At 41.3% G+C, this 12,241-nt stretch overlaps 1 protein-coding gene across 11 annotated transcripts in view; it reads left to right on the forward strand.

Moving 5' to 3' along the window:
• Positions 1 to 12,241, forward strand: part of GRAMD1B (GRAM domain containing 1B) — a 171,267-nt gene that overhangs the window by 129,897 nt on the left and 29,129 nt on the right. For 5 of the 11 annotated variants that reach the window (XM_042472303.1, XM_042472291.1, XM_042472293.1 and 2 more), the window contains exons 5-6: positions 7,756 to 7,776; positions 11,920 to 11,943. In XM_042472303.1, coding sequence (XP_042328237.1) covers positions 7,756 to 7,776; positions 11,920 to 11,943 — 45 coding nt within the window. Of the gene's footprint in view, positions 1 to 4,508; positions 4,533 to 7,755; positions 7,777 to 11,919; positions 11,944 to 12,241 lie in introns of all 11 variants that reach the window. The other 6 variants (XM_042472292.1, XM_042472300.1, XM_042472301.1 and 3 more) reach the window with 2 other exon arrangements.

The following is a 12,241-nucleotide window of genomic DNA, read 5'->3' on the forward strand; positions in this document are numbered from 1 at the left end:
AATACATTTTAGGGCACTGGGAGGTCATAGGTCATGATAAAAGGGCAGGAGAGAGGAGTTTATTTTGGTTTGAACCAGTGTAAGTCCACTCAGGTAACACTGGATGGCATACTGGATTAGGACAGCATCCAGTGCAATGAGTGAGAAGGACCTCCTCACAGTAGACAGAGAGGCCTGCAGTGCATGCCAGCAAGAATTCAGAAAGACTTGTTTGGAAATGGCTTGAGACCTTGCTGTTAAGTATGTGAGAATGTGGCACAGAAGAGTTTGTGTTTTTATTTTTCACACAAGAAAGAAAAGGGGGACTTTTTATGTCTGAGTTCTGGTCAGATTTGCCACTCTTCTGAAATGGTTAGAAGCATAGAACAGAGAGAGGTGTCTTTTGTTCTTGGAGGAATGTCTGATATCTTTGGGTCAGTTAAGATCTCTTGGCGGTTGGAGCAAGGGTGAGGAACTGTGGCCCTCCAGATGTTTTTTGGATTGCATAATCATTATGGGAGCTGTAGTCCAGAAACACCTGGAAGTCCACAGTTGTTCATCTCTGGACTTGAGCGTGCCAAGGTGATGACCAGCCACCTTTTAGAACCAGTCAGCCCTGCTTAGAAGTAGGCACTACATTTTGCCCAAAAGAGGTATTCTGTTCTTCTCCTAAGTATGCTGAAAGGAAATGGGGGCATATGTGGTTTTGCCAGAATGGCTTAGCCAAAAAATTGCTACTTGCTTGTGTCACAGTATCAGTCGCATGCCACTCCATTCATGGTCCGATATATTGCAAAACAATTCCTGTCTCACTACACCTTGTAAGCCTGGCATTGGGTCAGGAATTTGAAATAGATTTGGTTTGCCAAAGGAGAAGGTACCCCCCAAAATCTTGTTCCTTCTGTTTCTTTCCTTCCCTGTTTCCAATCCCAGAGGTGTTCAGCTTCCCCAAATATAAGGGCTTATGATCAGTGAACAATTTCTGGTTCTCTGGATTGCCATGACACAGTTGTGCCATTGGAGGGAGACTTTCCCTAACTGTGGTTTCAAAACATGTGCCCTTGAGTGAAAGAAATGCTCACTGGATTTCCCCATAGGGAGTATGTTTACCCCTGCATATGTTTAGGAATATTGTTTTTGAGACAACTCCACAGAACATCTCTCTTGAGAAAGGAGTCCCATCCCAATATCTCCATTTGGTACTAAAATGGTGAAGGGTCTGGAAACCATGCCCTCTTTGCAGCAATAAAGCAATATCTAGAGGTATCATCATCATCATCATCATCATCATCATCATCATCATCATCTATTTGTATTGTGCCATTGATATAAATGGCACTTTTCAAGTAAAACAAACAAAAACAATGGATCTTGTCAAAGATGTACAGTCTAAAATATATGTGCATGTGCACACACACAGAAAGTGAAAGAGAGTTGGAAGGAAGGAATAATAAAGCTATAAAACTATACAGTACAATTGTAAAACAAATTATCTGGATAAAATACAATAAATACAGCACAGTATATAATGTAAAGCAAACTGACAGATGCATATAATCAAGATATACAAGCTTATAAAACTTATGAGAGCCAGCATGGGTGCAGTGATTTGAGTATCATGCTATGGCTCTGGAGACCAGGGTTCAATTTCCATTTGCCTATAAAACCCATTGGACAAATCACACTCTGTCAGCCTCAAGGGAAGGCATTGGCAAACCTCTTCTGAACACATCTTGTTAAAGAAAAACATGATAGGGTTGCCTTGGGGTCACCATAAGTCAGAAATGACTTGAGGGCACACAACAACAACAAACTGTATTACAAATGCTTATCTGAGGTGACCCCTGCTGCCTTGCTCTTCAAACAGCCCTCTGTTTGAAGAGGGATCTTGCTTGTATATGTGCAAGGAGAATACAGAGGGCAAAATATCTAGTGTAGTATGCAAGAGAATTTGAGGAGGAGAACAGAGTCATGCCTCAGTGAAGGTCCCAAGTCAAAATCCAGTGGCACTTGAGGGCCTTGCCACTCAGTTTAAAATCTTGGACAAACCAGATTATCGTTTTAGAGAATGTCCCTACATCATACTTTCAGCTCTGGCTGATGCTGTAGCCCAGTGCTTCGTGCTTCCTTATTATATTTTGTAGTTGATTATTAATGGTGACAATTGCATTGAGGACTTTGTTGTTGCTGTTGTTGTTATGGATGTTTGCCTTAAAGTCATTTCTGATTTAGCAAACCTATCATGGACTTCATATTTTAAGGCTGAAGTTGAGAAATACGTGGTTACTTCAGTTGTAAGGATTGGAAGTTGGATTTTTTCCCGTTCCACATAATCTCTGAGATTCACAAACAGTCTGACTCTAGGGATTTCTGGACAGCTCTGCATCTTTCTGCTACACCCTTTGCTCCCCCTCACTCTTCATTTTGACTGACCCACCATAGCCATTTTGACAGCAAATAACAAAGAGGTGGGATGAGAGCATCAAGGTTATTATAAAACTATATGGGTCAATATCCTGCTTGCCTTCCATAGTGGTAAAAGGGGCCTGGGGTGGAAAAATTAACCTGAAGTAGCACCAGAAACTATGGTGCGAGTCAACCTTCTGTTGCTGAGCCAGAAACCCGTGAGTCGAACTGGGACGGTTGGGCCAAAGGTATTCAGAGGGCAGGGTAGATCTAATGAGATTTCAGTTCCTGTTATAATTGAGTTATTTGGCCAAAACCGCTCCTAGCTCATAAAAAAGTGTTCACACAAAGTAGGTGAGCCCAGTGCTTGGAAAGCACCCTGTTTTGGACTACAGCCTCCCGAATCCACTGTGTAACACAGAGCTAGCCAACACATAAGCATGCTATGCAAATGGCTGTGCATTTTTGCACATTTTCATTGATGGTTCAATGCAGTTCAATTTTATATACCATCTTCATCCAAAGTATCTAAAAGACGTGCTTGTATTGACTAGTAAAAACAAACCTACAAACATACTAATACATTTAAATACAATCAGCTAAAATACAATTGTACACATAGACAGGCAGCATATTGCACATCAAGTTACAGAAACCTAGGTTCTGACATCCTTTTCTTGGCATTTAATAGTAAATATGGCCCTGGCTAATTTGTCTGTGCATAGTAATGACAGCGGCACAGTATCAAGCCAAGTTCTCAGTTCTTTGGGAGTCTGCATCTTCAAGCAGTAATGTTCAGTAATAACCAACTGGTCTTTCTGGAAATTTCTCTAAAATTGGGTAGATTAAATAGGGTTGCACACCTTGATAGCATGGGCAGTGCAATATGATGTGCACAAGTGCACTGATGGTTAATTTTCTTCACTTTCTTGTGCAAATTTGTATCTATCGACATCTACTCATCCTCCCTCTGCCAAAAAGTGCACAGCTATCCAAATGTGAAGCATGTGAAGCAGGTGGGTGGCCACATGGGTGATAATGCACATTTCTGCATGTTTCAGCAGATACTCCAGTAAAAACTGGGAAGCCCATTTCCATGGAGTTTAAGGAGTTTTTCACCCATACCCTACACAAAACCCAAACTCCTGTGAATCACATATAGCAAGATCACATTCTGTTCAACTGAATGGAATTTTAAATGTGTAGACTAGCCCAGAAAGTAACTTTTACAAGCTGTACACAAACAACGTTAACAACTCGACAAGACTTGTCTTTAGGCTTGTTTACATGATCATGGATATCTGGTCCCAGTCAGGAATAGCTTTCGTAAATCATCAATATCTGCCTCATTGGAAATGGAATGGCAAAACATTATACCCACCGGTTAGCACTTCAGTAGAAAAGTACTTGACTTTTACTGTCCACTTTTCTAACTGAGTAATTTGAGATGGCAATACTGACACTAATGCAGACATATAATACTTGATTGCTGAAGTTGCAGTCATCACAACTTCTCTTTGGGAACAAACCTGCCATCACATCCCATGTTTCTTGAGATAATGAGGGAATTCAACATCCATTCACCTCCAAATGTGAATTTTCTGGTAACTTTTCTGGTTGTTTGTTCAATCACTTTTATATTGGGCGAAAGAGAAGCAGTGTAAGACCCCAGATTTCACCAACTCACCTTCAACTTGTAACAAACAAATGTGACCCTTGATGCTGTAAACAAATGGAGGGCTGGAGTCAGTTAATGGATGCACAATTACTCTGGATAATGGACTATATGACAAGCCTGCAGAGTATGCATGGCAGTCCAAGCTAAGACAGGGCACACTTTTCCTATGCAGTATTTTCACTTGCATTCAGCTGGATAGATAGTGGCTCTGTATTCTAGAAGTGAGTGAGCTAATCTTGTCTTTCCATTGAGAGATATTGCCTAGCTGTAGAGCTGTATGGTGTGGCGTAGTTAGTATGTTTACTCTTGTGCCAGTGTAGCTTTGTTATACTCCTTGTCTGTAGTTCCTTCCTTTGTCCTCTTGTGCAACTGTTATCCATCCTATACCTTCTATATTTTTATTTCATTTTCACCTATGCTAATGCTTAATGATTTTCTTTTCCAGTATGACCGATTAAACCTAATCAAAGTAAGAACTTGATTCTATCTTCTTTTCTTTGTCCCCCTTCTGTTAGTTCTCCACATCTTCCTTTAGCCTGTCCCCTTGTTATCCCAGTTCATAGGAAACCAGTGGGCTAGAGTGCCATGTTTTGGTTGCGAGGACAGGGTAGAGCGATTGGTGCCCAGGTGGCTGATAAGAATTCTGGTATATGTGTCAAAAGCTTTTCCTGGACTCCGGGGGCCATGTCCGCACAGAGCAAAAGAAAAGGTTCCTGACTCATCCCTGTTTAGATGATGCATTTGGCCAAAACGGGTGAAACAAGGGTCCAAACCATGCTCCAGTGTGATTCTCCAGAGTACAAATATCTTGTTTTGGATCAGGCTGGAAACTCTGGAGAATCCCCTGAGCGTGCAGACTGCATGCCGGTGTGGAGATGGGGGCGAAGAGTGTCAGAGGCAGGCAGAAGAGGTCAAGAGAAGGTACCCTGGGCTGGATGATCCACTGACCTCTTTCTGCCCAGAAATTCCAATGACCAGCACAGCACTATCACTTTCAGGTTTGCATGGTTCCTCTAGTGTATACAGCATTTTAGTGGGACTGGGGCCAGGTTAGGAGGGGGAGCGTGTGGATAGTGCTACCAGTCTTGGCCCTTTGTGGGTGCTGGTTGTGCTTGTCCTCCCTGCAGATCCGGTAGCCCCAGTGGTAAGCCATGTTTTTCTATCAGTGTGCGTGGACACAGCCCAGGACTCATAAACTCTCCTGACCTTGCTTTTCTTCCCCTTGACATATTTCACAATCAGGACTCAGTGCTGTTTACTGCTTTCCCTTGTAAGGATGATACTCCAAACTCTCGTTGTCCCTTTTTGTATGTTCTTTTGCTCTATTGACCTGAGATGGGCTGCCAGAATAGTATGTGGTAGTCTTAAAGCAGTTACGCTACAGATTTATATTACACTTTATATTATATTACATTGCACTTGGACTCATGTGCACTGCAGAAATAATGCAGTTTAATACCTTTTTGACAGTCATGGCTTGCTGCTATGGAATGCTGGGATTTTCAGTTTGTTGTGGCACCAGAGCTCTCTGACAGAGAAGGCTAAATATCTCACAAAACTACAAATCCCTGAATTTCATACCATCAGCCCTTGGCAATGTCAAAGTGCATTGTTTCTGCAGTGCAGATGAGGCATCTGACATCAGTGGGGCCCAAAAGAGAGGCTAACCTGTAACTCTTGATGATCATATATGTGCTGTGGCTTAAAGATTAATGCAATAAATGGAATTAATTCATCAGTGCTCTTGCCATTGTATTGGATCAGGTAGTCTTCAGGTATGTGAGTATAAGCCTTTTTGGGCTTTAACTGTCATTATTAGCACTTTGAATTGAACTTGTAATTTGATTGGAGATAATGCAGTTGTTGCAACAAGAGAGTTACAACCTGTGCTAGTCAGCAGTCTGCCTGGAGCATTTTAGACCAGCTACAGTTTATGAAAACTTTTCAAAGGTAGCATCATACAGAACAGACTACAGTAGTTCAGAGAATAAATAAATACAATAGGTTTCATCTGTTAGGCCAGATCTGATGTCTCAAGGAAGGGACACAGTTAATGCACCAGATCTTCAAAGTTACTCCTGTCAACAGCAGTCACTTGTGCATTGGCTGGGGGCTGCTGGGAGTAATAGTCTAGAAAGGTAACCTTTCCAAGCCCTATTCAGGAATACTCCCAAATCAGAAGTCTTTGTAATTATGGCATTATGGTAACTTGTAATTTTATTTAAATCCTTTCTCGTAACAGTTGCTAAAATTGAATTTGACTCTGTCCCTCAGCCCCGGTAAACTTGTGAATTCTTTCACCATGCTCCCTCCTGTTTGATTCAGGTGGAAGGAAACTTTAGTTCAGGTGCGAGAAAGACAGAGACAGAGACACTTGTCTGGTCACATAAACAGACATGAATATAGCCTTTATATTAAAACACAGGTTACTCCAGCCTTCCCAATGCAATGCTATCTGGATGTGTTGGAGTACTACCCCAAAAAGCTGCCTGGGATGATGGAGGATGCAATCCAACACAACAGTTGATGGCACATTGCACTGCTGTGGCTGAATATCACCCAGATCACATAGGTACACTTTCCCAGAGGCTACTGTACAAAATGTAAATGTTGTGGTTTATTTCTCTGACTGCAGCAATCACAGTGCCCAAGTAACTCCCAGTTAAGGCCAACCACTCTTTTGTTGCAGAACTAAACAGCCTACAAACAGACATCAGCTAGGTCTAAATAAAATAGGAACAGAAATTCAGTATCAAAGGTTTGCATCTTAAGCTAGGACAACAGCAGGGGCATCACTGGGACGTGTGGTATGTACAGACCATACCAGATGACACCTTAGAGAAAGGGTGACACCTGGTCAGGCCATCCTCCCACTAAGAGGAGGGGTTCAATGCCCCAGTAGCCCCTTCCAGGCACCTGCACCAGGTAACACCAACTCTAGAGATGCCACTGCAAAACAGCATTCTTTCGGGTCTGCTTGTTTCTTTGTTGAGAGCTAGACCCGTCTAATGGGTACAAGTCTACACATTATGGTATAGTGTGTTGTTCATTTATTTACTTCCAGAACTCTAGCCTGCTAAGCTGTCCCAAGAACCCAAAATGCATGTATGAATTACAGAGTACAAGCCTGTAAAGCAAACACGCACCCTACATTTCCCTTGAAAGAGCACCCCACATTTGCAGTGTTTTGAACATTAGAAAAATAGATTTAAAAAAAAAACCAAATCACTGTTCAGGATTGCAATGGAGTCCTTCTAGCTTTGAAATGCCTATTTAGGACACTAGATTTGATTTTGGTTCTCTCGCTCCCATTCTCCACATTTGCACACTTGTGAAAATCCTAAATAGATTACTAATCAATTTACTGCTTGGCATTTCCAAGTTAGAAGTGACACAAGTACAAGTAACAGTATTCTATCCTGCAGACGATTGGGATAATTTCCCATGTAACTGGTAATTTGTGATCCATGTTTGTTACAATTTAGCTTCTGTAGAATACGCACCTAAACTTTGGTTCTAGATCCCTGCAAATTCCATTTTGTCTCTGACCTCATGCCTCCTGTTGCATTTAGTAGTAATTACCAAAGTTTGGTATAAGACTTTCTGAAACCCTTTCTCCTCATTCCTCTTTCTTTACCTAGTGCCAAAAGATCCACACTAACTGACTTTTTTTATTTATTTTGTTCTTACAGAAAAGCCAGAGTTGGTACAATGTAAGTACTTCAGTTTCCTTTATCCCTCAATGCATGCAGGGAGGGAGGGAAGGAAAAATAGGTTAACTGGATTAAAGGAGATCTTGTAATTTTATTGGGCACAAGAATTCTAAATAAGGGACATGTGGAGATCTTACAGCTAGCAAGAATATTGACTTTATAAAGAAGGGTTTCTTAACAAACCAGCAGGCTGCTAATTCAGTCATGGATTTCTTTCTGCATGTAAATCAATCATACCTTGCAACTACTATTGCTCTGAGAAACGGGTGGATTTATATAGCTGGAGGAGACAGTATGGCAGAAACATGACATAGGGTGCATCTGCACTGTAGAAATGATGCGGCTTGACATCACTTGAAATGCTGTAGGTCCATCCAGTGAAATCTGGGGTTTGTAGTTTTCTGAGATATTTAGCCTCCTTTGCCAAAGAATTCAAGTGCCTCACAAAACTATACATCCCAGGATTCTATAGAATGGAACCTTGGCAATTATAGTGGCATCACACTGCATTATTTCTACAGTGTGGATGCACTCATAGTGATCATATTTAGGATGGAAAGGCACTCTGTTGTTTGAGTAGAACCGGTTATATACTGTTTAGGTTCTTGTTGGATTTTCTGCCTCCCTTTTGCATTTGCTTTGCACAACAGGAACAGCTTTCTACTCCACTTATTCATTCAAGTGTTCATGGACACAAGTAGGACTTCTCTGCTTTGTCCTGCTTCCTTGGGTTGAATTATGCTTGGTTGCACCCCAAATCAATTGATTAATAATCTCTATTTAAGACATCACACATTCTGTACAATGGCCAGCAGTTGCTGCTTCTTTCTGGAGAAAGAGATTGGAGAACTCTAATTCTAAATTGGCTAAAACTTTTTCATGTCTTTCTTTGACTGGGGTTAGACTATCATATCCCATCCTGTTTGGCCAAAATATGAACTAATTTTCCCTGTAGTGTGATTAGTCAAACCAATAAATCTTTATGGTTTCAAGTTGGTTTCAATAACCTGGCTTGCTTTCCCTTGGTTGGACAAAATGGGAAACTGTGGTTAATTAGAGATAAAGTGATTTGATTTCTCACAGTGTGAAGGGAGAAGCAAAGGAAGGTCATGCCTAGGCAGAAGGCACATTAATGCCTCGCTTTAAGAATCAAAGCTACAGTAATCCAAACCAGGGTTTGTTTGTTTGGTATGTTTTCCAATCAGTTTCCTAGATTAGCAGACTTAATGCTGTGCGGCAAATTCTCCTTAAGAAGATTCCATTTCTTTTGCATGCTTTCTAGCCTGCAATAGGGCATCTGTTTAGGCTTGTAAGAGCAAAAAATCAGACAACTGAGAAGCTTCCTGTGCATGTATGCCTAGCTAATTCCATGCTCTTCTCTTTTCCGATTGAGAATCAAGAAGAATACATTTCGTTCTGTCATACTCTGTACTAGGAAAGCACCCCATTTCCCTTTATCTTTACCACACTCTTTTCTGTTTGCTTAATTCCTTCTGAGCCAATATCATCAGATGCTTTTTCATTTTTTTCATCCACAGTATCGCTGAAGCCAGAAAATAAATTGGGTCTTAGTCATAGTTTCAGTACTGGATCTTTCTGAAACCCACACATGCTTCTTCTTCCTATTCCCCGACCCTGTCCTTGGATCAAGGCCACACAAACTGACAAAGAGGAGGTCCTTAGCCAGGACAGGAATTGCAAATTTATCAGTACATTATGTCAGAATAGTGCTCTCAACTCTATCATGGAGATGTTCTTGAATTAAAACCAAAGAAAGCGACTGGTCCAAAATACTTGACATTCAGCAGACTCAAATGTTGTATTTGGAAGAGTCCTATGTTCCAGGGCCCTGAGTTGTGCCTGTTTGAGATCATGTCTGAGTTCCCAAAGATGTCAGATGCGGGTTGGTTGCTTTCTTTGTTATGGGTAACAGACATATGCAGAAGATACTGAGTTTTCAAAACCTGAAATTAAAAAGGGTAATGATAGTGGTTCTTCTGAGGGAAAGTGGATCTCTTTTCATGCAAGGGGAACTACTAATACCTGCCAGCAGCCTCTTCTGAGATGAAAGGTATACCAGAGGTTTCTTCCTTAGAAGAAACCAGTCCCAGAGAAGTTTGCCCTTGAGTCTTTTCAGCCTTAGGGTTTAGTTAACTTAGGAGAACTTTCAATGCCTGAGAAACCTGGGCCATGAGTCCCACCTTGGTGATAGGAATGCCAGCATCACTAGGTTTTTACAATGCCCTCTCTACATGGAGTGGATGAGAAGATGTTGGCTGTATTAATTCTGCATGCCTATAGGAACTCAGCTGTTTTTATAAAAGTTCGAAGTAGCTGAACCGAAGTAGTCAATTGGGTCACTGTCAGGTCCGGCAAGTTCAGAAATCTAGTTAAAACTGAGAAAACCTTTATTAAGAAAACTGGAGCTCCAGTCCAATTACACTCATTGTCAGAACTGACCAGCATGCATGATCATTGCCTAATGAAACTGCACACAATTTCAAATTCCTGGCAGGCTTAATTCTTATTTGTCGTAATTAATAAACACATTTCCCCCTCGTGCTCCCATACCACCCCTTCCATATTATTACAGCCAGAATCTTTTTCAGTGAAACAGCCTTGAAGAGGCTTGACTCATGCTTACCTCCCTCCCTTGTTATCTCCGCACCTGGGTCTGAGATCACCATGTCTCAGCAGTAGCCCTTTTTACTGTATGACCCATCACACCAACTCCCCAACATTTTATGGCAGGCAAGGTACACATGCAACTTCCTGACAGACATGTCCAATAAAATACACATGTGCACACACCCATACAAAAGCTCAGTTCAAGCACACTCAAAGCTTCATGCTAAATGAATATTTTAGAATACGGCAAATAGTAGCATATTTTTGTTGGCCCCCCAAAAGGTATCACTGTTTTATGGATTTTGGATGTTATAGCGCTTTGCTACATGGCCAACATGGCTACCCCTGGATATATAGGAGCATATGTTTCACTTACATTGTTTGAAATGTTGAAGAGAAAAATATGAAGACATGGAAAACAACTTACTGGTGTTATTATGCCAGGTGGGTGCATATGTGTGCATGCCCATGCAAGGACACACCCACTCCTTCAATAGAGCCACCTGGGAAAAGTCAATTATAGTGTTAAACTTCCTAGGTTTGACTGATCTGTTTATCAGGTTAGTAACCAGTGTTGTGAAATAATGTATTGATAAAAACTCTTGAGTTTTCCGTTTAAAAAGTACAGCCGCAGAAATGTATTTGGGGCATAGCTTTTTCCATGAGGTTATTGTGGGGATTATTTTCCTTGGCCTGTTTGCTTTCAGCTGCTGGATGATGGCTTTGTTTCTCAAAAGATAACACAGCAAAAACCAACGCACATGGTTTCTTTTAAGGCTCTTGCTGTCTCCATCCGTCAGCCTCAAGTGCTGTGGGTGGTCCTTGGCTAATATCTTTTACTCTTCCTTGATCCAAATGGGTTATGTGCAATACACAACCAGGGCTCTCTAATGGGCAAATGAACGAGTAGCTATGGTGTCACTTTTGGGGAATTTGCTGTCCAGGGCAGGAATGCATATCAGTATCCCCAAGTGCATTTTTAGGGCATTTTCAGTGATGGCACAGACAGTTGAGATGCTCTCCACATGTGAGACTCCATGGCCTTTCAAAAACCACACATGTAGAAGAAAATATCATATTGGAACTGGTCGTGTGAACAGCATAATGTTGCCAGACAAATGTGAGTTCTGGATAAAAAGAGGGGAGAAGGAGCCTTCTAGCACCTTTAAGACCGACCAATTTATTTCAGCCTAAGTTTTTGGTGGGCTACAACCCATTTATTCAGATGCAAGAAAAGATCCCCCACACTTGTCCTTGAGGTCTAGACAAGATAAGACAAGGACAAGATAGTTTTGTGTGTGTGTGCGTGCATGTATCTCTTTGTGTGCTTTAAAAATAGTAATAGTTTGATGGCTGAAGCAGGACATGACTTTTTCATCCACAGGCTGTTTGCATGACTGGCTACATAGCAATCTGTATCCATGGACCATGTGCACATGTATATGATTTACTGTTGGTGTGTCCTTGTTTTATTTCTGTTCTCTTGCTTTCCCCCCTCCTCTATGTATTTTTCAGCATGAAAGACAACACATCCGAAGAGTAAGCACTGTCTGTGAATTTCTAGGTTGTTTTGTCCTAGTTCTAGCTATTAGAATCTAGACCCCTTTACCAGGTGGAAACTCAGTGCTGAAATAGGGCTGGTGCCTTCCTATGAGATTTCTAACTACCCTTCTGACTACAAAGGTTTCTAATTGAAATTAATGAGCTTTCTAAATTCAGTGAAGGTTACCTGGATCTAAGGTTACCTGGTTCCAAAATATTTAGTGAACTGTGCATAACTAGAGAGAGAGAAATACTTCCTGCCCACCTAAAACAAAACAAAAAACAAACAGAAAGC

Source organism: Sceloporus undulatus, chromosome 6 (assembly GCF_019175285.1).
Source record: "Sceloporus undulatus isolate JIND9_A2432 ecotype Alabama chromosome 6, SceUnd_v1.1, whole genome shotgun sequence".
NCBI lineage: Eukaryota > Metazoa > Chordata > Lepidosauria > Squamata > Phrynosomatidae > Sceloporus > Sceloporus undulatus.